General features: G+C 40.3%; 1 protein-coding gene across 1 annotated transcript in view; it reads right to left on the bottom strand.

The window, feature by feature from the left end:
* Positions 1-25,526, bottom strand: part of EFCAB3 (EF-hand calcium binding domain 3) — a 354,012-nt gene that overhangs the window by 155,521 nt on the left and 172,965 nt on the right. The window contains exons 88-106 of the mRNA XM_084748227.1: positions 24,940-24,993; positions 24,345-24,449; positions 23,106-23,159; positions 22,205-22,309; positions 21,019-21,072; positions 20,371-20,475; positions 18,335-18,388; positions 17,669-17,773; positions 16,302-16,355; positions 15,417-15,521; positions 11,634-11,687; positions 9,835-9,939; positions 9,087-9,140; positions 7,888-7,992; positions 5,398-5,451; positions 4,634-4,738; positions 3,701-3,754; positions 2,376-2,480; positions 1,110-1,163 (exon numbers count right to left, since the gene is read on the bottom strand). Coding sequence (XP_084604353.1) covers positions 1,110-1,163; positions 2,376-2,480; positions 3,701-3,754; positions 4,634-4,738; positions 5,398-5,451; positions 7,888-7,992; positions 9,087-9,140; positions 9,835-9,939; positions 11,634-11,687; positions 15,417-15,521; positions 16,302-16,355; positions 17,669-17,773; positions 18,335-18,388; positions 20,371-20,475; positions 21,019-21,072; positions 22,205-22,309; positions 23,106-23,159; positions 24,345-24,449; positions 24,940-24,993 — 1,485 coding nt within the window. The remainder of the gene's footprint in view (positions 1-1,109; positions 1,164-2,375; positions 2,481-3,700; positions 3,755-4,633; positions 4,739-5,397; positions 5,452-7,887; positions 7,993-9,086; positions 9,141-9,834; positions 9,940-11,633; positions 11,688-15,416; positions 15,522-16,301; positions 16,356-17,668; positions 17,774-18,334; positions 18,389-20,370; positions 20,476-21,018; positions 21,073-22,204; positions 22,310-23,105; positions 23,160-24,344; positions 24,450-24,939; positions 24,994-25,526) is intronic.

Genomic DNA, 25,526 nt, shown 5'->3' with positions numbered 1-25,526 from the left:
GGGGTATCCAGTGCCTCTAACCACTGAGCTGCAGGGGTCCCCAGTGCCTCTAACCACTGAGCTGCAGGGGTCTCCAGTGCCTCTAACCACTGAGCTGCCAGGGTTTCCAGTGCTTCTAACCTCCTTAGGTACCTGAACTCAGGAACACACATTCACATTCAGATGTACAGACATACATATAATTAATATTTTAAAAAGTGGCTAGGCAGTGGTGGTGCATGCCTTTAATCCCAGCACTTGGGATGCAAAGGCAGGTGGATCGCTGTGAGTTCAAGGGTAGCCTGACCTACAATGTGAGTTGCAGGACAGCTAGGGCTGTTACACAGAGAAGCCCTGTTTCAAATAAAATAAAATAAAATAAGATTAAATTAAATTAAATTTAAAAGGTGGCAAGGCAACCCTGAATGCAGAGATACCCACATGATGCATCTCTCTCTTCAACTATAATGCAAGCAAATAGTCGCATATACTAAATTGATGACCGACAGATTCATTACTAGAAGATACATTTGAAGTATTTATCAAAGTTTGTGACAGCTATTATCTTACTAATATAGAGATTGGCTGCTCTAAAATAAAAAGAAAAAATATAGAAATAAGAAATATATCAGATGGGGACTGGAGAAATGGCTCAATGGTTAAGAGTACTGTCTGGTCTTCCAAAGGACCTGGGTTCAAATCCCAGCACCTACATGACAGCTCACAACTGTCTCTAACTCCAAGATCTGACATCCTCAAGCCAATTAACATAAATTAAAATTAACTAAAATACTAAAAAAATTAAAAAGAAAATACAAAATTATTTAAAAAATACATCAGAAAACAGGTAAACTACTGACTCTAAACATTTAACAAATGAAGCAAATGCCATAATTATCATTAATTTTATGGATGATAAAATATAATTACTTCAAGCACAGTGGCACATACCTTTAATCCCAGCACTTGGGATGCAGAGTCAGGCAGATATCTGTGAGTTTGAGGCCAGCCTGGTCTACAGAGCAAGTTTCAGGAAGCCAGAACTACACAGAGATAGATAGATAGATAGATAGATAGATAGATAGATAGATAGATAACTAAGCATTTTAGATTCACAGTTGTCCACTCACCTGTAGTAGCTTTAATTTTATCCATCACCTTTTTCAGATCAACCTTCCCATTAGCTATAAGAAGAGGCACAATAAAGTTAATATCATAAACAGAAAAAGAAACAAGATTTTGTTTTTTGTTTTTTGTTTTGTGTAATCTTGGCTGTTCTGGACTCACTTTGTTTACCGGGATGGTCTCAAACTTATATAGATCCGCCTGCCTCTGCCTCCGAGTGCTGGGATTAAAGGTTAAGATATTTTTATGGTAAAAAAAAAAAAAAAACTAATAAGAACCTCTAATACCTGAACTTTCCATTTACTTTTTAAATTCCTGGACCTCAAAAAATTACCATGATCTCCAGGAAAGTGACTAGTGGCTAAGAAACTGGGTCAGCACACGTGTATCCTTCACGGTGTTTTGAAAGCCATTAGAGGCAACTGTGAAGACACGCCTGGGTCTGACCTTGCGCTCTAGCAATTTAACTTCAGGTGTTCTAGGAGTCCTTCCTGCAGGGGCTGAGGCCTGAACTATTTGATGTATTGGTCCAGATGGGGGGAGACACAGAAGGACAGAAGAGGTTCTATATGGAAGGGAAGTTGAATAAAGAGAAAAATCAAGGAACACTGAGAAGCGGAGCTACAGCTTGAGGAGACGAACGCAGGACAAGCTGTGAGGCAGAGGAGCAACGGGAGCAGGACAAGCTGTGACAGCAGAGGAGCCACTATATTTGTGTGCATGTGTGTGTGTGCGTGTGTGCGTGCGTGTGTATGGCTAGGTCTCACTATGTAGCTTACATATTCCAGACTTGCCTGAAACCCACTATAGCAGACCCAGCTCTGCCTTCCTCAGCCTCCTGAGTACTGGAGTTAAAGGCATTTTTAGCAGTTCTTACAGAAACAGAGAGGTACCGTTCATTTTGTTTAATTGTAATAAAGATGCAAGCTTTTCTCTTGCTTTAACATTAGCTTCTCCAATTTTTTTTACCATGTACTTATCACCAATTGTATTTTATTTTTTATTTTTTTTAAAGATTTATTTCTTTATTTATTATGTACACAGTGCTCTGTCCACATGTACATTTGCAGGCCAGAGGAGGGCGTCAGATCACATTATAGATGGTTGTGAGCCACCATGTGGTTGCTGGGAATTGAACTCATGACCTCTGGAAGAGCAATCCGTGCGCTTAACCGCTGAGCCATCTCTCCAGCCCCACCAATTGTATTTTAAAATATACTAGATGTAACAGAAAGGTAAAAAGATGTCCTGGGGGTATATGTAGCACTTACAGTCCACTGGTAGGTCTTCTGACAGCTTTGCAAATTCCTCTTCATTGAGTTTGATTCCCAGTCTTTTTAGGACGTTGTCTAGGTTATTTACATGAACCTTTCCCTCTTAGGAAAAAGATAATGTGGGGAAAAAAAGAAAAGGCATATTTTACCAACATATTCCATATGCAAACCCATTATTAGCATCTTTATTGACTGTAGCGGTTTTAACTGCACCAACTTCCTAAGTTGAAACTGTGTTTCTAAGACTCGCATTTTCTGTGCACGTTTTTATTTTTCTTCTGTATTGTTTCTCTTGAACCCAGGGCCTCAGATGTGCTAAGCAAATAGCTCTACCACTGAGTCACACACATTTCCTTTCTGTACAGTTTTGAGGTAGTTATTTGTAAAAGAGAAGCCTCCATGATCATTGCAAAGCAGGAAGGGGGTTGCAAGTTACGATGCTCTGTGAGGCTTTCTGCTTAGTGTTTGCACGGGGCTGCCCGCTGCTTCCTAGGGCCAGGGGACGGCTGGCTTAGAAGCATAATATTCTTATTGTCCTATTGCTGCAGAACCAACCCTGTAGAGTTCCATGACAAATTCTTCGTGACATGTGGAAGTCACAGGACAAGTGATTTCGGGTCCATTACCGGGAGCAGAGAGGCACCAGCCCTCAGAGCCTTCACTGGCTCTCACAACTAACTCCATAGCTTAATACTGTAGTAAATCCCTTGACCTATGCTGCTCCTAGTAATTGTGCTTTCCTCAGAAAATTCTAAGTAATACAGTAATCATAAATTCCATTAAAATAAAAGTACACAATAGAGTGTAGTTTATGCCTTGGAACATTTTAACATAGTTGAAACCCCAAATAGACTTGTCAAAGTACACATAGAAAATCAATAAAATAGTTAAAACTAAATTTTGTCTCAGTTACACCATGGTGGGGGGCTGTTCAAAGGTAAAGCAATTACTCAAGATACTATAGAATGCTCTAAGGCAGTGGATCACAACGCCTTTGGGAATTGAATGAGCCTTTCACACAAGTTGCATATAAGATATCCTGCATCTCAGATATTTAAACTGTGAAGAAAAATTAAAGTTACGAAGTAGCAACAAAAATAATTTTATGGTTGGGGGTCACCACAACATGAAGAACTCTATTAAAGGACTGGAGCAGCAGGAAGGTTGAGAACCACTGCTCTAAGATAAAATAAATGCTGCTGGTTACAATGTAGATCGACATAAAGAATCAGAAAGGAGGAGTTAGACCAAAGCAAGGATTCACAATTCATGATTTAATGAATGGTACCTGTCAGACTATGTCTCTTAATTGAGTTACTTACCACTGAAGGATTTCACACCTTTTAGCAACCTGTTGTAATAAACCTGGCCCGAATCTGAAGAAAGAGCATAGTTCATTTAATGGGAAACTAACAGGATATCATAAAGGTAGCATAATACAAATTATCTAATAATCAACATTTTAAAAAGTTGTCTTGGGCTGGTGGGATGGCTCAGCCGATAAAGGCCTTTGTTCCATGAGCCTGATGACGTGAGTTCTAACTGAGCACCTGAGTAGAGGCAATAGAGAGCTGACCTCAGTGTATCCTTGGCCACCACACACATCACAGCACTTGCATTGACACATGTCTCATGCACACAGCAACCATAAAGATGAAAAGAATTCATCTACGCTTTATACTATTTCACTTGAGACAATGAGGCTGTGGGATGGAAACCCTCCTCCCTGAGATAAACCTCTCTACTCTGGCCCTGAGGGGCTCCACATGCTAAACGTTCTGATCTCTATTTTTGCTGTTTGGTGTATTTTTCTCTCTTTGTTCTTTTCTCACTTTATGATGTAAGCAAGTTTGTGGCCTAAAGATAGCATGCTTTATAGTTGACATCATCTTTTGTCTCAAGGCTTCTTGCACTTATAGTATAAAGTATCAAAGACAACCTGGCAAGACTATTCTATAACAATTCAATACCCTTCCCTCCCTCCCTCCCTCCCTCCCTCCCTCCCTCCCTCCCTCCCGTCCTTCCTTCTTTCCCTCCCCACCTCTCTTCCTCTTTTTTCCCTCCCTTCCTTCCATCCTTCCCTCCCTCCCTTCTATTTTCCCCCCTCCCCCTCCCTCCTTCCTCTCTTCCTTCCTTCCTTCCTTTTTCTTTTCTTCTGTATGAATAGAAGTCGAATTAGAGAATTTCCCACAGACCTATAGACAAAACCAAACAAGCAGGTCCCCAAAGCCACGTGGCTCTCCCAGATGGCTCACCATCAGTTGGCAGACTTCTCAGCAACCTTTCTTGTTCCTTCTCTGTGAGTTCAACCCCCAGGTTCTTCAAGATGTTTCTCATGTCACTCGAATCGACCTTGTCTCCTTTCAAAAGAGGGGTTCAAGGGCTCATGAACTTTCAATACTGTGTTTAAATAACTTAAATATTAAATTATCTTGAATTGTAAAGCTTGTTTTGTGTAGAGTTGGTTGTCAAGTTGCAGACTCGATTGCAGAGTCACTGGGTTTGCCTGATGGCATTTATTTGCTTTACATAAGTTAATGAGGTTTGTTTTGTTTGTTTTACTAACATTAGGAAAGAAAACTTTCAGAGTGAAATCTGATCGGTGAATTGAGGTAACACTGATTCTTATGAGTCACTTTTCAAAAACATTTGTGTGATAAGAATTATTTGATGCTTTTCTGTGAAAATGGTGTTTTCATCATTCTAAGTTTTACTGCACCACATGCTGTACGGTTTTAGATTGTTTTAAGCACTTGTGAGGTGAGCTGCAGTACTTCACGCTGACAGTGCTGTTCCCTGCTACAAAGCGTCATCATCGTCAGGTAGACTGAGGGGCAGTAGGTGTGTTTATTTCATCATGAAACGTTTTAGTTTTATATGATTCTAGAAATGACATGGAAAAATGAAGTGCCACTGATTAAAATTCCAAAATAATTTCCATTGCTTTCAGTTCCCTTTAGTTTAATTAAGTTTAATGTAAACATTTATACCACGAGAGTGGCAGCACTGCCTTCCTCACCTGTGAACGAGCTCAGGTGCTTCATCAGCGTCGACAGAGAAAGCTTCCTCCGAGCTAGAAGCACAAGGACAAAGATGAGACTCCACCGTTTGTTGCTCACAAAGGCTCTATCTTGAGTGCTTTACAAGTTTATTTAAGAAATATTCCATTGACCCAGGAGACAACTTCCTGAACAGAACACCAACAGCCCAGGCCTTAAGGTCAACAATCAGCAAATGGGACCTCAAGAGGCTGAGAAGCTTCTGTAAGGCAGGAGACACTGTCAAGAGAACAAAGCGACAGCCTACAGACTGGGAAAAGATCTTCACCAACCTTACATCAGACAAAGGTCTAATATCCAAAATGTATAAAGAACTCAAGAAATTAAACAGCACCAAACCAAATAACCCAATTGAGAAATGGGGTTCAGAACTAAACAGAGAATTCTCAACAGTGGAATACCGAATTCAGTATTGGCTGAGAAATACTTTAATAAATGTTCAACATTGCTAGTCATCAGAGAAATGCAAATCAAAACGACCCTGAGACTCCATCTTACACCCATCAGAATGGCTAAGATAAAAAATTCAAGTGACACCACATGCTGGCGAGGAAGTAGAGAAAAAGGAACACTCCTTCATTGCTGGTGGGAATGCAAACTTGTACAACCACTTTGGAAAGCTATCTGGCACTTTCTCAGAAAAATGGGAATAGGGCTTCCTCAAGACTCAGCTATTCCACTCCTTGGAATATACCTAGAAAATGCTCCACCACACAACAGGGACATATGCTCAACCATGTTCATAGCAGCCTTATTCATAATAGCCAGAATCTGGAAACAGCCTAAAAGTCCCTCAGTGGAAGAATGGATAAAGAAATTGTGGTACCTTAACACTATGGAATACTACTCAGCTATAAAAAGACAAGGAAATCCAGAAATCTGTGAACAAATGGAGGAAATTAGAAACAATCATACTAAGTGAGTTAACCCAGAAACAGAAAGACTTACATGGTATACACTCACTTATAATTGGACACTAGCCCAAAAGGCATGTCCCATGAATGTCTTCACTTATCAGGAGACTGGGACAGATGTGAGGACATCCTACTGGGACTCTAGGTAAGAGAAATATAGGAGATGGGGAAATAGAAGGATCCAAAGGACCTTAGAAACTTAAAGAAGAACATCAAAATGGGTGGATCAGGGCCCAGGGGTGTCTGCTCAAACTATTGCACTAACCAAGGACAATACCAATAGTAAACACCGGACCCCTACTCTGATCTAGCCAATGGACAGGACGTCCTCTACAGTTATGTGGAGATCAGGGACTAACTCTGACATGAGCTCTGGTGCCCCATATTTGATGACCTCCTCTTTGTGGGGAGTCCTGGTGGCACTCAAAGAAAGAATAGGCAGGCTACCAAGATGAGACTTGATAGCCTGTGACCATAAAGTGGGGGAGGAGATCCCCCTCAGACATGGAGCTAAGGGAGGGCAATAGGGTAGTGGTGGGAGGGTAGGAGAAATGAAAGGATACAAGTGATGGGAGAACAACTGAGCTATAATCTGAAAAAAATTAATTAAAAAAAAAGAAATATTCTGGTAGGGGCTGGAGAGATGATGGTTAAGAGCCCTTACTGTTCTTCCAAAGGACCCAGGTTTGATTCTCAGTACCTAAATGTCTGTTACTCCTTTTGAAGTTACTTTGATAAATAGTGTTTGTTTCTCTTAGTTTATTTCTTAACCCAGCCATCACACAAATAATTGAGACTCTTTTATAACACAAGGCTTCACAACACAACCTGAGAAGTTTAAGTCTATTCTTAATCCTCTATGCTATTTTGTCTGTCTTCCAGCAAACATCCCAGCGATAGATACTTTGTAGCTTTCCTAGGCTCCAGCTCCTTCCTCCCCGTCCTCCTTGGACCTCTACCTGCGGCTCAATCCCCTTGGCTGAGTCCCCTAACTCCTCCTCCCCATGGCTCACAGGAAGTGCAGTCCTATTCTCTCCTGGATCATCAACTGGCTGTAAGCTGTTTTGTTAACATAACCCGGGGACAATTGGGGAGCAGAGTTTACACAACATTTAGATAGGAAATCAGAGTTCAAGCTACACAGCACCCTTATGGCTACACACTCCAGGACCAGGAGATCAGATGCCCACTTCTGGCCTCTGTGTGCTCTGCGTGCATGTGGTGAGAGGAGGAAACTCAGAAGTGCCTTTATCTCAAGAGCCTGTAGTTTGCTATTCAATGTGTGTGTGGAAAACTGTTTTCTACTCATGATAATGGGCGGAAAATAAAAAGTCACCCATTTAAATGCAAGGCTTCAACACTGATTTTGTGACTGGTTGCTCATATGCTTTTCTGATTACATTGTATTAGACCACTATTCCCAAAGCCCCTTCCTTATCTTAGGGATTTTACTGTTAAATGTTTTTCTTTCTTTCTTTCTTTTTTTTTAAAGTAAACTCTCCCAGTGTAAGTAGGACACTTGAAAACCCCACTCACCATCAGCAGGGAGATTTTGTATCAGATCCTTAAATTCGTTGTCCTTGAGCCTGACTCCTAAGCTGTCCATCAGGGTTTTCAGATTGCTGGTGCTGACCTTCCCACCTGAGGAAAGAGAGGTCCATAAAGGAAAGTACAAAGCTTCCAAGGCAGCGACCTACAGGTATTTGGAGATATATGCCCTACTGAGAACTCAAAAAAAAAAAATGGTGTCAGCACTCAGAAAGATTGCATATAAATTCTTTTTGGAGGGGTCATACATTTTCTGATGCCCGTTTATATAGTCTCTTCAGTTATCATTAGTATTAATAATGTATAAAATACAAAATATTTTATTTATTATCATTATTTTAAATTTTTAAATTTTTAAATTTTTAATTTTTTTTTTTTTTTTTTTTTAGTTTTTCGAGACAGGGTTTCTCTGTGTAGCCTTGGCTGCCCTGGACTCGCTTTGTAGACCAGGCTGGCCTCGAACTCACACAATCCACCTGCCTCTGCCTCCCAAGTGCTGAAACTGTCAAATTCTACTTATAAACATCCTTACAGTTTAGATAGTGAAGGTGTTAAATCCAATGATGAACTATAGCTTGGGATTGTAAACCAAATGAACTATTTCCTCCCCAAAGTTGCTTTTGGTGAGAGTGTTTTATCATAGCAACAGAAATGAAACCAGGACCATGGATATTGCTGCTTTTATTACAAAACGATACTATGTTAGGTAATATAATAACCAGCCAAAGTTAGTCATTTACACAGGAAAGCATCATGCACATGATAAATATGTACAATTTCATTTTCAAAGTGAATTAATTACAGAGGAAATGCTGGTTCTGGAGGAAACTACTTCTCCTTTCTCAACACTATCTGAGGTTGATTTTAGATGGCTGGACTCCAAGTCTAGTTTTTGTTTTCTCAAAACTATATCCCATAAGTCACTGATAATGTTTTCAAGTTGTCTTTTTCTCCACAAATGTGAAATCCTATTCTATTTCTTCTGTTCAAAAAAAAAAAAAAAAAGCAAACCAAATCTTGAGAAAGTGAGGAGCTTTTCCCTTGGGTCTAAGACAGAGTCTCGGGAGCTGCGGTGAAGGCTGTGACACAAACGTGAGCACAAATGTATCTACGGGTCCATATGAGCTGTGGTAGTGTGCACTGGCTTTCCTCAGAACTGTAAACACGAGGACCCTGGCATCGCTCACCTTTCAGGGCCTTCACGTTGTCTAGCAACCTTTTCTGAAAGATTGTCCCATCATCTGTAAGAAATGCAGGGTTCCAGTTAACACAAATGCGGGTAATCGTGAGCACTTGCTCAGGAAAACTGACTTAAGAGCTTCACTAGATATTTTTCTTCTTATAAAAGTGTGAGAGCCAGGGGGCTGGCTCAGCGGGTAAAGGTGCTTGTTGTCAAGCCCTATGACTCGAGTTCCATCCCTTGGGCCCATGTGGTGGAAGGGGAGAGCTCACTCCTACAAGTTGTCCCCTCACTCCACACATGTACCATGGCATGGGCACACCCACACAATACATGTCCATAGCACATACACATGTGTGTGCACATAGACACATGTGTACATACACAATAAATAAATGAATAAAAATGTGAGAGAAAATTGGGGAAATTTAGTCCATCAGGTTCTATATAGCACACACGCCTCTTTTACTCTTCCCCAACCCTGTATTTGCTCACGACTAAACCATCGCTTTCTCTTTCCACAAATTCTGCATCACTCTCATGTCCCCTTTGGCACAGGCAGCACAGCGAAAAGGAATATTCAGAGCTAAAATAGAAGCCTGTGTCGAGAGGATTGATGGCAGGGCTCATGGACAATCAAAGTTTTTGTTTCTGAGACGGTCTTTCTAGCTAATGCAGTGTCATGAGATGAGGATGGTTTTGCCATAGAGAAATCTAAACTCCTTCTTATTACATCAATATCTGAGATGCTTTACCGTCAAATGGCAGATTTTCCATCAGTTTGGAGAATTCTTGATCTCTGAACTCTAGTCCCATGTTTTCCAGAACAGTCTTTACATCATCAATACCAATTTTTTCTCCTTAGTAATAAAGATTAAATGGAATTTAGCACAATTGTAAACAGTTAAACTATACAATGTAAGAGCAGGGTGGGAAAAAAATCTATGGCCACTGAGTATCAAGAACAAATATCATTCAAAGAAACACAATTTGATTGTAGAGGCCACCAAGAGGAGAGAGGCTCCCCCCAGGGCTGCTCACGAGGACAGGCCAGCAGGGCAGACTGAGAATATGAATGGCCAGGCCCCAGCTGCTGCCTGGAAATTCATCCTCATATCTGCTTCATCTCCCTTAGGCTTCTTGACAAGGACTGAGAGCAACAAAGGGACAAAGGAAGCCTGTTTCTACAGGTGGTGGCTGACTGACCTTGTTAGAGGACGTCTGGAAATCCCTGCCGGTCCTTCTAAGGACCAGGTGGCTCCTGCTCTAAGAATTCTCCCCTCCAAGGACTGACCTGGCCCTACTTAGCTTCTCATATCAAGTAAGATCAGCTGGGGACGTTCAAGGCAGTATGGCCATAGAGTACTCTAAGAATTCTGATAGGACACTTCTAGCCAAACTTCCCTCCTCCCCTCTCCTCTCTTCTCCTCTTCTCTCCTCTCTTCTCCCCTCCTCCTCCTCCTCCTCCTTGTCCTCATCGTCATCGTTGTCCTCCTCCTCCTCCTCCTCCTCCTCCTCCTCCTCCTCCTCCTCCTCCTCTTCTTCTTCTTCTTCTTCTTCTTCTTCTTCTTCTTCTCTCTCTCTCTCTCTCTCTCTCTCTCTCTCTCTCTCTCTCTCTCTCTCTCTCTCTCCCCCCCTCTCTGCCCCCCTCTCTCTGAATCAGCTTCCAGCCTTTCTAAGGTGCCTCTCTATTTTCTCCTTGCATGAACATTTCTCTTCATGATGCCTTTTCATATTTAATCCATCTTGTTGTATGCTTTTAAAAGAAATCGTACTAACGATGGCGGCACACACAATGGCACTGATGAGCAGGTATATATCTCTCTCCATTCAACTAGAAGGTTGCAAACTGCCTATCCTAAGCTTATCAATGTTGTGTCCTAGAGGCTTTTTTTTTTTAAAAAGATTCATTTCATTTATTGTTGAATTTCACTGTATTATAGTAAGGAAAATAAAATGTATTAGAAAAAACACTAAAGCTGAGCCTGGTCAGGCAACCTTTAATCCCATCACTTGGGAGGCAGAAGCTGGCGGATCTCTGTGAGTTCAAGGCCAGCCTGGTTTACAAAGTGAGTTCTGGGACAGCCAGGGCTACACAGAGAAACCCTGTCTGAAAAGAAACAAAAACAAAAGCAAAAACAGAAGCAAACAGACAAAGCCAACCAACCAACTACTGCCACCACCACCACCACCACCAAAACCAAACTAGAAAACATTCTAATTTCTGGCCATTGGATAGAGAGAAAGAAAACCCAAATATGTCATAATCTCAGAATTAATATAGCAATAAAGGTATGAAGAAAAACATATGTTGGGGCTGGAGAGATGGCTCAGTGGTTAAAAACACTTGCTATTCTTCTAAAAGACCTGAATTTGGTTCATAACTGTGTGTAATTTCAGCTCCAGAGAACCATGCATCTCTTCTGGCCTCTGCAGGCACCTGCATACATGTGGCACAGACTCACACAGACAGTCACATACACATAAGGAAAAATACTTTAAACATTTCACTATTAACATTCAGGATTCTATATGTATAGTAATTTTCACTCACCTGTGAAGGCTTTTGCTCCATCAATCACCTTATTTAGATCAACTTTTCCATTAGCTATGAGCAAAAGGTGCAAAGGAGAATGCAATTAGCGTGGCAAGTTCAGAAGTCGTGTGTAAAGGACACAGAGTGGGGGAACTCGCCCACCCATTTCTAGCACACCCTGGCGTGGGCAGTGTGACGGACGGCCTTGGGTCGCCAAGGTCTTTGTTGTTCCGTATGGAGTTTAGGAATGTTTTTCTATTTCTGTGAAAAACTGAAATGTATTACATTGGCTGTAGATTGCTTTAAGTAATATGGATACTATAATGGTATTAATTCTCCCTACCTAAAAATTAAAATGACTTTGGTCTACTGTTGGTTCCCTATCTGGGGATTTTTCTATTTCTTGGTAATTCAGAATTCATAGGTTGTCTAGAAACTCACATTTTCTCCTAGGCTGTCCAATTCATTGTGCACGACCACTCACATACTCTCTGTGAAGCCTTTGTACGTCTGTGATCTCAGCTGCAACGTCTTCTCTGGTTTTCTGTGAGTATTCTCACTTATCTTTTTCTTAGTCTAGCTAATGGTTGGTTGATTTCCTTTATACTTAGACCAATCTTAGTTTGGTTGACATTTGCTTTGTTTTCCTAGTCTTTTGTTTATTTGTATGCCAACTTTTACTAGGTATTACCTTTTGTAGAGTATTTAGCACTACTTTGCTTTTTTCTTTTATTGAGGCTTACCATGAAGTTGTTCACTTGAGATTTCTGTTGATGTCAAGCCTTTACTCTAAGGTTCTCCTTCAGAAATGTTTTTCATGTATCTCATACACTTTGGGTTTTTATGTTCATTTAAAAAAGGTTTTTTTTTCTCTAATGTCTAGCTTCTGATACGGTTACCCTTTTTCTCTTTTGGCTCCCCTTTGCATGAAATCCTCTAAACCCATTTTTTCCACTTTTGGTCTTTCTATGTTCTTAAAATCACTCGAGGCAAATGGTTTTATCTACTCATATATTCTGTCTTTTGATTGTAGGATTTAACATATTTACATTAAAGGTAATTATAGATAGATAAGGAATCACTCTTATCATTTTGTTAATTGATTTCTGTTTATTTCAGTATTTTAAGCGTTTCTGTTGTTTGAAGTAAGCCTGTAGCCTTCCTGGAGACAAACATGTGAAGAAAGGACCTAAAAATTGCCTTGAACTTCTTGGATCTCTATTTGAGCTTTGGAACAGAAAAAACAAAAATTTGACAGTGGGTAAAATCTCTAAGTGACATAGGTAGAATTTAAAATGTCAGATTTATTTCTAGATGTTTTAAGTATATGTTTTACTACTTTAAATGGAGTATTTCCTATTTCTGTTTCTATTGGATTAATATTTCTAGGTGGGGGAATTACTTGAAATTTTAATTTTTAATATTGCATAAAAGCCCATGAACCAAAATGGCATCTCTAAAACTCAATGAATTAAAACAAAATTTTATTTTATTAATTTATTCATATTACATCTCAATTGTTATCCCATCCCTTGTATCCTCCCATTTAACTCAATGATTTTTAATAGACTTTTTTGGGTTTGTTTCCTAGGTTTTAAAAACACACAAAAATAAAATCTGAAAGTATAAGAAACGATATCTCTCTCCCAGCATTATCTAATTTAATGTTCTCACTACAGTAGTTAGAAGCTTTATAGTTGACATTTTACAAGTTATTTGTAATGTTAGAGTTCCCTAAGATTTTGAACATTTATCTTAACACCAACTAAATCTAGTTTTTATTTTTTATTATTTTTAATTTGTTCACTTTACATCCCGATTGTAGCTCCCTCCCTTGTCACCTCCTGGTCCCCCCTCCCCCTTCCCCTGGTCCTCAGAAAGAGGGATCTCTCCTCACCTAACATCTGACCTCAGCCTATCAAGTCTTACCTAGACTGCCTGTATCCTATTCCTTTGTGACCTGGCAAGGCCACCCGACCAGGGGGAAGTGATGCACAAGTGGGCACCAGAATCCATGTCAGTAGGCCCAATCCCCATAGTATGGGACCCACAAGGAGACTGTGCTGCCTATCTACTAAATCTGAGCAGAGGGTCCTCACCATGCATGGTCCTTAGTTGATGCAGCACCTTCCTCCTCCACCTGGATTTGTTGGTTCCATTGGTCTCTTTGTGGAGCTCTTGTCCCCTCCAGGTCTTTCTATCCCCCAACTCTTCCATTAGACTCCCTGTGCTCCACCCCAAAGTCTGCCTGTGAGTCTCAGCATCTGCTTCGATCCCCTGCTGAGTGGAGTCTTTCAGAGGACCTCTATGGTAGGCTCTGTCTTGTTCCTTCTCTTCAACTGCTTCTGGTGTCTATTCTATTTGCCCTTCTGAATGAGAATTAAGCATCCTCCCTAGGGTCCTCCTTGTTATTTAGCTTCTTTAGGTCTATGTATCGTAGTGTGGTTGTCCTGTAATTTGTGGCTAATATCTGATTGTAAGTGAGTATATATCATGTGTGTCTTCCTGGGTCTGGATTACCTCACACAGGACGACTGTTTCTAGTTCCATTCATTTGCCTGTAAATTTCAAGATTTTCTTGTTTTTATAGCTGAGTAGTATTCCATTGTGTAAATGTACCACAGTTTCTTTATCCATTCTTTGGTTGAGGGACCTCTAAGCTGTTTCCATATTCTAACTATTATGAATAAAGCTTCTATGAATGTAGTTGAACAAATGCCTCTGTTGTATGGTGGAGCATATTTTGGGCATATGCCCAGGAGTGGTCTAGAGGTTGTACTATTCCCAAATTTTCTGAGAAAGTGCCAGATTGACTTCCAAAGTGGTTATACAAGTTTGCACTCCCACTAGCAATGGAGAAGTGTTCCCTTTTCTCCACATCCTTGCCAGCATGTGCTGTAACTTGAGTTTTTGATCTTAGCCATTTTGATATGTATAAGATGGAATCTCAGAGTTGTTTTGATTTGCATTTCCCTGATGACTAGGGACACTGGCATTTCTTTAAGTGTTTCTCGATATTCCTTTGTTGAGAATTCTCTGTTTAGTTCTGTACCCCATTTTTTTTTAAATTGGATTGTTTGGCTTGGTGATGTTTAATTTCTTGAGTTCTTTATATATTTTGGATATTAGCCCTCTGTCAGAGGTAGGGTTGGTGAAGATCTTTTCCCTGTCTGTAGGTTGTCACTTTGTTCTGTTGACAGTGCCCTTTGCCTTACAGAAGCTTTTCAGTTTCATGAGGTCCCATTTATTAATTGTTGATCCTAGAGCCTGAGCTGTTGGTGTTCTGTTCAAGAAGTCATCTCCTGTACCAATGAGCTCAAGGCTCTTCCCCACTTTTTCTTTTAACAGATTTTGAAAGAACAATTTTCAACTTCATATGGAAAAACAAAAAACCCTCAATAGCTAAGACAATCCTATACAATAAAAGATTTTCTGGAGGTATCACCATCTCAGATCTCAAGCTGCACAGTAAGAAAAACAGCATGGTACTGGCATAGAAACAGACAAGTGGATCAATGGAATTGAATCAAAGACCCAGGAATAAACCCACACACCCATGAACACTTGATTTTTGACAAGGAGGAAAAAAAAAAGATACCATCTTCAACAAATGGTGCTGCTAACTGGATCGCTACTTGTAGAAAAACACAAATAGACCCTTATTCACCACCCTGCACAAAACTAAAGTCCAAGTGGATTAACGATCCCAACATAAAACCATACTAAATCTAGTTTTAAAATTCTCAGCTATAAGGTTACAAGCACTCCCTTTAGGGACAGGGTGTGACCTCAGGGCCGTACCGTCAACTGGTAGGCTTTCCCTCAGCTGTTCCACCTCCTTTTCAGTGAGTCTGATCCCCATGCTTTCCAGGAAATGGCCCAGGCTTCTGACATCAAGCTTTCCTCCTTAAGAAAAAAAAAAAAAGACACAAAGGAACATAAGAGTAAATGAAAGATATAAAATACAAAAATCTTGTTTGTGCTTTTAACGACTGTGTGTAACTACTTTAAGAAAAATACAAAAAACTATACTTTGCATTTTGTGCTGTTATTAGTACTTATTACAAACCCCTATAATTTCCTCCTTTTCAGTAAAACAGAGGTGAAGAGTAATAAGTTAAACGCAACCTGTTTTAAAAACCCTATCCTGGTGGCAAACTTACTAGAGCAAAGTTCCTTCTTTAGAAGACTATCCGGCTTTAACAGCCCTGGACCTGGGGTGGACCCTGCGAAGCATCACTCGCAATACTTCTGGTAGAGTGACAAGCACTTGTCCCAGTGCCAGACCCCAGATTGGTTTTGTCTATTAAAAAACAGCCTTCGGAAAACTGACAAAATGATTGTATTCTTTCACTACAATTTTACTGTGCATATTTACCTAACTAATATTTTTGTTTGTTTGTTTGTTTCCAGACAGGATTTCTCTGTGTAGCCCAGGCTGTCCTGGAACTCACTCTGTAGACCAGGCTGGCCTCAAACTCAGAGATCCACCTGCCTCTGCCTCTCAAGTGCTGGGATTAACGGTGTGCGCCACCACCACTTGGCTAACAAACCTTTTTAAATTTTTTTTAATTTTTGGTAATAAAATAAAAAAGATTCCAAGCCAAGGAGAGAGAGTGAGACAGCAGCAGAAATACTTGGCCAAGCCCAGGGAGCTCAGCTAACCCCGCGCGCACTGTAGCTCACCTCTGAGAGACTTCAAGCCCTTCAGCACTCTGTTCCGGTGCACCTTCCCATTATCTGTGTGAGGGGAAGAGAACTCCACGTGAGCTTTTTACACCACACCAGGAGACTGCTGGAAGCAGACTGGAGTGCTGAGACGACAACAAAGGAGGAAACAGACCTACACATCCATCCTGCGCAGGAGTCCATCAGCAGAAGTCAAGACAGAAAGGAAAAGCATAGAGAAACACTAAAAGTGGTTAAGTTTGAGTCTTTCCTGGAGGAAAATAAGATGTAAGCAACATCACCGGTAAGCTCCGAGGAACAACAAGGAGACAAAGTATGGTGACAGCGAATTAGGAAGGACGGTGGAACACGGCTGCGATGGACTGTGCGGTTTTCAAGTTACGTGAAAATATTTCCCAGGTGCTGTATATGAATTGGCTAAGGGTCCAGAAAAAATTGGCTTTTTAATTAAAAAAAATTTTTTTGGCAGTGCTAGGAATTGAACTTTTGGCCTCATGCAAGCAAGGCAAGCATTGTCGCATGGAGCAGCAGTGCCCTTGGCCCTCAGAAAAATGTAAAACTAGTGGGAGAAAAAAACAGAGCACTGAAACAGTTCACTTACTGTGTTATGTCGTTTAGACACAGTGACTCACGAGACTTCAATCGGGACTGTGGAATTGTACCTCAATTACAGTAAAATCATTATCTCGTCACAGCAGGTGGCCCTCAAGTCAAATCTCTGTGGTGGGTCAGGATTTCTTCTCTTTTCTTTTCTTTTTTAAGTTGTTTTATTTTATTTACATTTGTGCTTGCCTCCACGTATGTCTGTGCGAGGGTGGACGTTCCAGGAACTGGAGTTACAGACAGCTGTGAGCCGCCATGTGGGTGCCAGATTTGAACCCAGGTCCTTTGGAAGAGCAGCCACTGCTCTTAGCCTCTGAGCCTTCTCTCCAGCCCTGCCCCCCGCAGAATTTCTTTTTTCTAAACTTTTATTTGATGCAATTTTAGAATTATAGAAACGGGGAAATCTTGTCAAGAATTCTCCTCATTCTTTTCATTTTACCTTATTTTCTTGGTTATCCATCCTAACTTGTATCAATCTTATTGCATACACTTATTCAAATACTATCAGTCACTCCATCTCTGTCACTGATAGCAATGGGGGGCTGAGTTGTGACATCGCTAATTTTTCAGTGTAGGCTGTCACCTTACTCTCTACCTCTCATCATTTCTACAAGTCACTAGTTTCAAAATATACTCTTCAATTTGAGGTGAGAGGCTTTACATTGTCCAAACCTTTGTGGTACTAAATTCTAAAGTTTCCATTTCTCCCCCAGGCTGGTTAAATCATGGCCCGGAGACTTGAGTGGCTTTTTAAGGCTTACCGTCCACTGGCAGTGCCTTCAGGAACTTCAGAGATTCCGGATCAGTGAGCTCGATCCCCATTTTTCCTAACATATCTTTCACATTACTGACATCAATCTTTTCACCTAAAACGTTAGAAATGGTGATAGGCAGACATATTAACTATCTCAGAGTTTAGGTTGAACAACAGGAGGCAAACACAGCTCTTCCACACTGCTCTGGACTGCGGAGATCGGTTGTTTAAATGTTCCGTTTGCAGTCGTATACACAGGCTCTTTTTAAGTTCTAGGAAAACTAAACTCAACTTTAATACTGTAAAATCAACCCATAGAGTGGCTAATATAAATAATCTCCTAAGAAAGCATTTTGCACTTTTATTAATGTTTTAGTTATCAACAGTGCTACTAAATCAGATAAAATTCAGAGTGCCATTTGCTGAGCCTGGTATTTCACAGAGAGATTGGAAGGGCAGGTTCTGTAGGATGCAGGGTTTCTTACTAAGACATAATCCTACAGGTATTTTTATTTGTACTGTTTTTTTTGGGGGGGGCACATTTTGGCCAATTTATGCAATCTAAGAAGTTTTTCTATTGGATCTAATTTCAGAGCAGTGTGGAAAACAACAGAACCATGTAGCTTATTGTAAGGGCCTGCGGGCTCCTGTTGGGGAGGAATTCATCACCAACCTGTGAAAGCTCTCGCTTCATTCCTCATATTTCTTATATCCACTTTGCCATCAGCTGCAAGATGACAAACAACCAGAATAAAGATAAAAAGCAAGCAAGATCTGTGATAATTAATTATTACAGCATTTTCTTCTTCATTAGTGTGAAGAAGGTTTTAATTCCACACTGAAGCTACAATGACAATGTAGCCTTAAGCTATGAAAACTTTTAGCCACAAGAGAATGATGTGTAAAAGAGACGCATTCTGTTTTTAGTTGCTTTTCAGCACTTCAGTCTTGGGTGGGTTCCTATTATTTAGCCAGACTATGGGAACAAAAAAAAATTTTTTTTAAGTTTATGCTACATTTCAATACTTAAAGATTTGGAAGATTTCCTTTCATATAAAGTTGGCACATATTCACAATCTATGCAATGCTATGGTTAAATTAAATGGACTTCATCAATGCTTTGAATTATACATAGAAGTTATTAATGTCACAGATTAGTGACACAGCCTTCCTATACAAGATATTTAGAGGTCTGTATTAAATGAGTATTTATCTACCATTTCCATGGTAGCAAAATATAATATTTAAAATATAAACTATGTTTATACAATAATACTCATGTATGAAGTTCTCAAGAAAAGAGATCAAAATAAAAAGAAATGAGAACTCTAGTACTATTGGGATTTTAATTTAGTGAAGTAATTCTGTCTGTCATGTTTTGTTGTCATGTCTCTTTAAAACTGATAAAACAAATTAGTATGTGTATGAATGGATGAATGGATGAACGTATATTAATTAAAGTGTTGTTTCAGATCTTGGAAAATAGGGTCCAACTACAATAAGCTGACCAGTATCATTGGTATCTTGATCCATGACAAGGAACCAGATAGGTGGAGTACTATTCTGTCTTTGAAACTTTGTCTCTGTTTTATATTGGCTGGAGGAGACAGCCTGCAAATTGGAAGCCATTCGGAGAGCTTTGCTCCTCACACCCACATGTGGTCTTTGTTTCTCCCCTATTTATCTTTAAATTGTCCTGCAGTCCAGCGCGTCACTCTGTGTCCCCCCACTGCTAGTTTTCTGTTCCCCTGCCTCAGCTCAGCCCTTCTGTATTTCTAGTGACACCTCAGAAGGCACAGAATTCACAGTAGAAGAATCCTCTTAATGTAAATGCCAGGAGGAAGGATTTGGTTTTGCTTTAGTTGTGTGTGTGTGTACGTGTCTGCGCGTGAATATGTGTGTCTCTGTGTGTATCTGCATGCCTGTGTGTGTCTGTGTGTGTGTGTCTGCATGTCTGTGTGTCTGTGTGTAGGCCAAAAGACAGCCATGGGTGTGATTCCTTAGATGCTGTCTACCTTGATGCTGTCCAGGGAGCCTAAGGTACCAGCTAGCTTTTTTTCCCCACCTTGTTGGTGCTAGAATTAAAAGTGAGTGTATGCTATAATACTTAGCTTTTTAACTAAAAAAATGTTTATGGGTGTTTGTGTGCATGAATGTATGTGCACCACTTGCATGCCTGGGGCCTCTGGTCAGTGGATCCTTTGGAATTGGAGTTACAGATGCCGGTGAGCGACCCTGGAGTGCTGGGAATCAAGTCCAGGTCCTCTAGATGAGCAGAGCCATCTCCCCAGCTCCAATACTCAGCTTTTAAAGTGTGGGTTCTGGAGACCAAATCCTCATGCGTGCATAGTGGGTACTTTACCTACTGAGCTGTCATCCCCAGCGCACGTTTTCAGTTCTTTTCAAAGGTTTTGCAAATGGCTTGATGTCACTAAGCATTTTGCAGAGATTTTCATGCTTAACCACACAAGCTTGGCCTATGATAACACTAGTAGCAACAATAAAACTGATACAACTTGGTCTTCACAAAACTTTATAATTAGGTATTCTTATTAAGCCCTTTCATAATGAAGAAAGCGAGAGAGGTAGAAAGAACATTAAGATCAGATGAGCACTAAACAGAAGAGCTAGAACTCAAATCGCCCAGTCTCGCTTCAGAACCTGCCCTTTATCGGCTTCGCCGTTCTGCTGCTAACTGGTAGAACTTACCAGTAACTGGGAGGCCTTGTATTAGGTCTTTAAGTTCTTTCTCTGAGATGTTTATGCCCATGTTCTTCAGAAATGTGTCCAGTTTATCAGTCTTGATTTTCCCTTCTTAAAAGGAGATATGGGAAAGAGTAAAAGATATTAGCTTTAGAATGAGACAAAAATAGACAATTCCACACTTTGCTATTCAGATAACAGGATGACTGCTGATGACCGAACTTTCAGGTTGATTGACTTTGCTGTCTTTGCATTTTCTGAATAAAATCAGGTCTTCTAAAGATTGTAAATATTTAGATTTTTACTTGGAAGTCTGATAAACTTTTGGGAATTTCTCAAGGAATGAGAAAATTTCTCTACAATTCAAAATATAAAGTTAAATGGCAAAATATAAAATTAGTTGACTTATTGGCACTTCTGGGTTCCCAATAGCTTAATGTTACTGGTTTGTGCCTTTAAAACGATAAACTGTACTCTGCATATTTTTTCCCACAGTAAAAATGGCAAATTACAGGGAGTCTGCAGAGGGTTTTAATGACAGAGACAAAGCACTGTGCCTAACATAAGGTGGGGTCATGTCTCAATGTCCAGGAAAGCAAGAAAGGCCACCACAAGCCTCCCCCGGCCTTCGCTTTCGTGTCATGGTTCTCTTACCTTTAAGGGCCTTTAAGTCCTCCAGCAACCTGTTCTCATATGTCTTTTTACCAGCTGTAAGAAGAAACAATTCAAGCCAAGGAGCAGTCAATTATCACGGCAGTATAAATATCATCTCAGAAGAGCATCTCTAGCCTGACTTGTCACTCTCTTCCTATTTAAACCAACATATAGAAACACTATGACACAGGACTTTTACAAAGGGGAGCATTTGGTCTCTTGGGCATGTGGTAGGGATGTGTTCTGCTGAGATTAACCCATGAAAATCTACTTCAAGGAGGGACGATTTATTTTGGTCCATGGTTTGAGGGGTTTTAGATCGTGACCGGCTGGCCTTGTGTTTCTGGAACAGAGGTGAGTGAGAACACTGCAGCCTTAATGCCTGTCATAGCTGAGATGCTCTCAGGGAAGCCAAGAGAGAGAGCAGGCCTTTGCAAGAGCCCTTCGCCTTCTCTGCTCCACCTGTGGCCCCAGATGGCTGCGTAGGTGCCACTGTCAGGGTAGGCCTACTCCTTTGTTAATCATTTCTGGAAATGCTCATAGGCACACTCTCATGACTGCTTTACGAAGGTCCCAGGTGCTTCTCAAAGTGACAATGAGGACTAGTCACCACACATGTAAAGCCAACGTGGCCCTGAAGCACAGCCTGTCACCATTCCGATGCCTGGCACGCCATCGCACCTCATCCTCTTTGCCTATTTGCTTAACCTTAGGCATTTCTGTCAAATTAAGAGTAACACGAGGCACTTCTTGGCATTGGCTCATAGTTGATGACACATCTATTTCCAAACGAAGAGCTAACTGCATAACTGAATGTGTCTTTTCCAGGCAGGATTAGGCTCTGTTGTTTTAGACAGGCTTTTTCATTGAAAATCAAACAGGACAACGTGTTTGTACAAAAGCACACGAATGTAACCTTCCCTAAAGGTCACACTGGGGGGTTTTAATAGCAGAACTACAGGTGTCTTAGGCTGGATGGTTCCTGTGTGCAGGGCTGTCTTATTCACAGGAACCTGTTTATTACTTAGGGGCGTTATTAATCCATGGCTTCAACCCTCCTAGCATTACCATCAACCCACCCCTGCCAGCTGCAACACACCACAGCTGTCTCTAGATGCTGCCCTGCTCAGGATAAAAACTGTCCCCTACTGGGAAATACACTATCGTATCTGTTTTAAACACTTACGGCCAGCTTGTAACTTTTCCATAAGCTTCAAGGATTCCTTATCTGTAAGTTCTATGCCCATGTTTTCCAGAATGTCTTCTAGATCACACGCATCAATAGCCTCGCCTATAAGAGATAAAGAAACAAAAATCCAAATATTTTTTAAAGTTACTTAACTATTCTTAGCATTGTTCTCAACTACTGTATCAAGAGAAAAACTTCAATATAAACACAGGTCAGAAGCATCAGCTCAGAACTGTGGCCAAAGTGTTGTGAGAGTGGCAAAAGTGCCTACGTGCACTTCCAGAAATGATTAGCAAAGGAGGTGTATAAAACATCACTCTGAACCAGAATGTCTTAGCTGGCCTACATTCATAAATTTGCCAGTAACATTTATGTTTGCCTTTTTGTAATGATCTATATCCTTAACTCAAGCTGTACTTTATTTATCATGAGTCACTTAAACCCAGTAACTAAATGATGTTACTGAGAAGTACTTAAGAGAAAAAAGGACTTGCTAAAGGCAGGAAACCAAACTTTGCATAGAGGGCTGGCTGGAAAGATAGCTCAGTGGTAAAGGACTTGCTGCCGTTACAGAGGACATAGGTTTGGTTCCTAGCATTGACATAGTGGCTCACAGTTTTCAGTCCCAGGGGATCCGATATCATTTTTATACCTCCATGGCTACCAGACATTCACATGTACATGTGCAGGCAAAAATCAAAATATATAGTTATCTTTGCCCAAAAATAGTAACAAATACAGCTAATCGATATTTCAATTCTAGGAAATTAGAGATATATTACTCATTAATACAAGAGAAAATATCTGAATAGTGCCAATAGCCAGAACAAATTACCATAAATGTATTTAGTAGAGTTATTTATACTCATAATTTTACTTTGAGTAGTTTGTTACTTACCTGTAGCTGTTTTTACTGCATCAAGGAGTTTATTGAGACCAATTTTCCCATCAGCTATTAGAAAAGACATGATCAACTAGATGATACATATTTTTAAATACATGACATGCTTATTTACAACTTTAGTCAAAGTCTAAGCTTTTTGTTGTTTTCCAAACTTATTTATAATTTATAATGAATAGAATCAAGAACATCTTCTAACAAAGTAAGACCATCTATGTCCTGGCTTGCATAGCCTAGCAACATTATGCCTTAGAAAGATTATAAAATTTGACTTACGCTAGCCATAAAGTTTCTTTAGTGGTCATCACAAATGGCTAATATTCATTTTTTGCTCAAAAGTACTTCTCTCTTATATTTGCAACTACCATGGCTTTCTGGATATTTATTTCTGTATTTGAGACAACTACAAAAGCATTTTGGAGTTCTCCATATACTTTCTTATTATAATATTTGGATATTTACTTACTGAATATGCAAAACATTCATGTGATCAGTCTATATAATAATTGGCCTTGGGGGGTATGTGTGAGGCATTGCTGTGGTCTACAGACCAGTCACGAGTGACAGGATCTAACTCAGTGATTCTCTTTCACGTGGCAAAGCACCTCAGGTCCAGCCCTTCATCACCCCAGAAGTGCACTGTATCAAACTAAGGTCAAGGCTTAGATGGAGAACAATGGAATCGAGAAAAATAAAAGTTAGCTCTTTGAAAAGGTCAATAAAATTGGTAAATCTTTAGCCAGCACCATAAGGTAGAAAAAGGAAAGAATGGTTTTCAACATTTGCTAAAAAAGCCAGTACTACTCCAATACTAAAATCAGATGGACAGAGTGGCAGGCTGCTCTCCCTGTTGGATACAAACACAAACCTTTCCTATAAAATACTTATAAACTCCATTTAAGGACATACAAAAGATGAAAACATGGTTCAGTATATACAAATTAATAAACATAATATATCACAGAGCTGAATACAGGGATGTGAGTCACATGACCACTCAAAGTAAACAGAAAAGGCCTTTCAAAATCAACACAACATCCTTTCATGATAGAAACCCTGAAGAGACAAGGGGCAGAGGGAACGTATTTCAACATGATGAAATATAATGAATTGTTTCCTGGCTCTGTTGAAGCTTCACAGTTTCCAGGGACATCTGAGTTTGGTATGTATGCCAGATACTTGGAGACAATCCTTTGACCTTCAGAAGCATTCAGATGTTATGTGCTTAGTGCTCACCTTTAACTAGAAGGTTATCTCTTAGATTTTTACGTTCTTTCTCTGTGAGTTCAATTCCCAGGTTTTCAAGAGCTTTGTCCATGTCCCAGAGATTAACTTCCCCTCCTTAGGAAAAGGAAATGAGACGGTCACATGGATTCAGTGCATTCAAGATCTTACCACACCTGCATCCCGTTCAGTAGAGGCAACAGTGATACAGTAAGTTATAGCAATGACGGAGAGTCTGTAAGGAATTAGGAAGGGAACCTGTCTCACTAAATGTTGACCAGAAGAAAAAGAGATCATATGAAAGAGAACAACTTTTAAGTTAAAGCAGAAGCAATTTATCTCAATTTCAGAAGTAGCAGAGGCCACTTTTGCTCATAAAAGATAAGACTAATTGACATAAAGTCATAAGATAACTCTTTGCTACATAAAAATAAATTTCAAATGGCTTTTTCCCCTCTGGTAAGGTGCGAGAAAACTCAAGGCTATATGCAGAAATACAAATAAGGATATTTCCTAATAGAACCAATTTGTAAGGATGCATAGGCAAGTGGTGTCTAATATTTATAATCTAAGTACAGACATAGGAATTTAATATCTAAGTTGTTACCTTTATGAGACATTACAGTATCCAGCAGCCTATTCTGATAGAACTTTCCAGCAGCTATGGGGGAAAAGGGAATTCACGTTAGAATGAAAATCATGTAGGTGGTGACACGTGTGATGGCACTCTAGAAACTGCTTTCACGTTTACTCTAAAATGAAAGTTGGAATGGCAAACCTTGGAGAAGTGACAAGTCTCTGTGAGCTTTGTCACCTTCATTGTTGTGGTAGGACCACTCTCAAGCATTGGCACCGTCGCTGCCTCCACCGCCGCTACCATGACCGTCATCCTGGCATCCCACCGCAGCAGCCCAGCCATTACCGCTCGTCAGTGATTAACTGTGTACCAATCGCTTTTCAAGGTGCTTTACTTCATTCAGTTCCCACTCCCGTTCTGAAGATGTGGAAGCCAGGATGTAGGACAGTCAGGAGCAACTCGTCCGGTAACACAGTGCAGGGCAGTGGAGGCAGGAGTCGGATCTGTGGACTCAGACTGGGGACTCCTAACCACGTCACTACATCGTTGCTTCCCTTTATTTCCACTTGACTTCTCCTTCCAAGCCCTTGTACTAACTCTTCACTCTCCTCAGCTTC

The sequence above is a fragment of the Acomys minous genome (assembly GCF_964271855.1).
Source record: "Acomys minous genome assembly, chromosome: 12".
Classification (NCBI taxonomy): domain Eukaryota; kingdom Metazoa; phylum Chordata; class Mammalia; order Rodentia; family Muridae; genus Acomys; species Acomys minous.
This window is presented reverse-complemented; position numbering and strand designations above follow the sequence as displayed.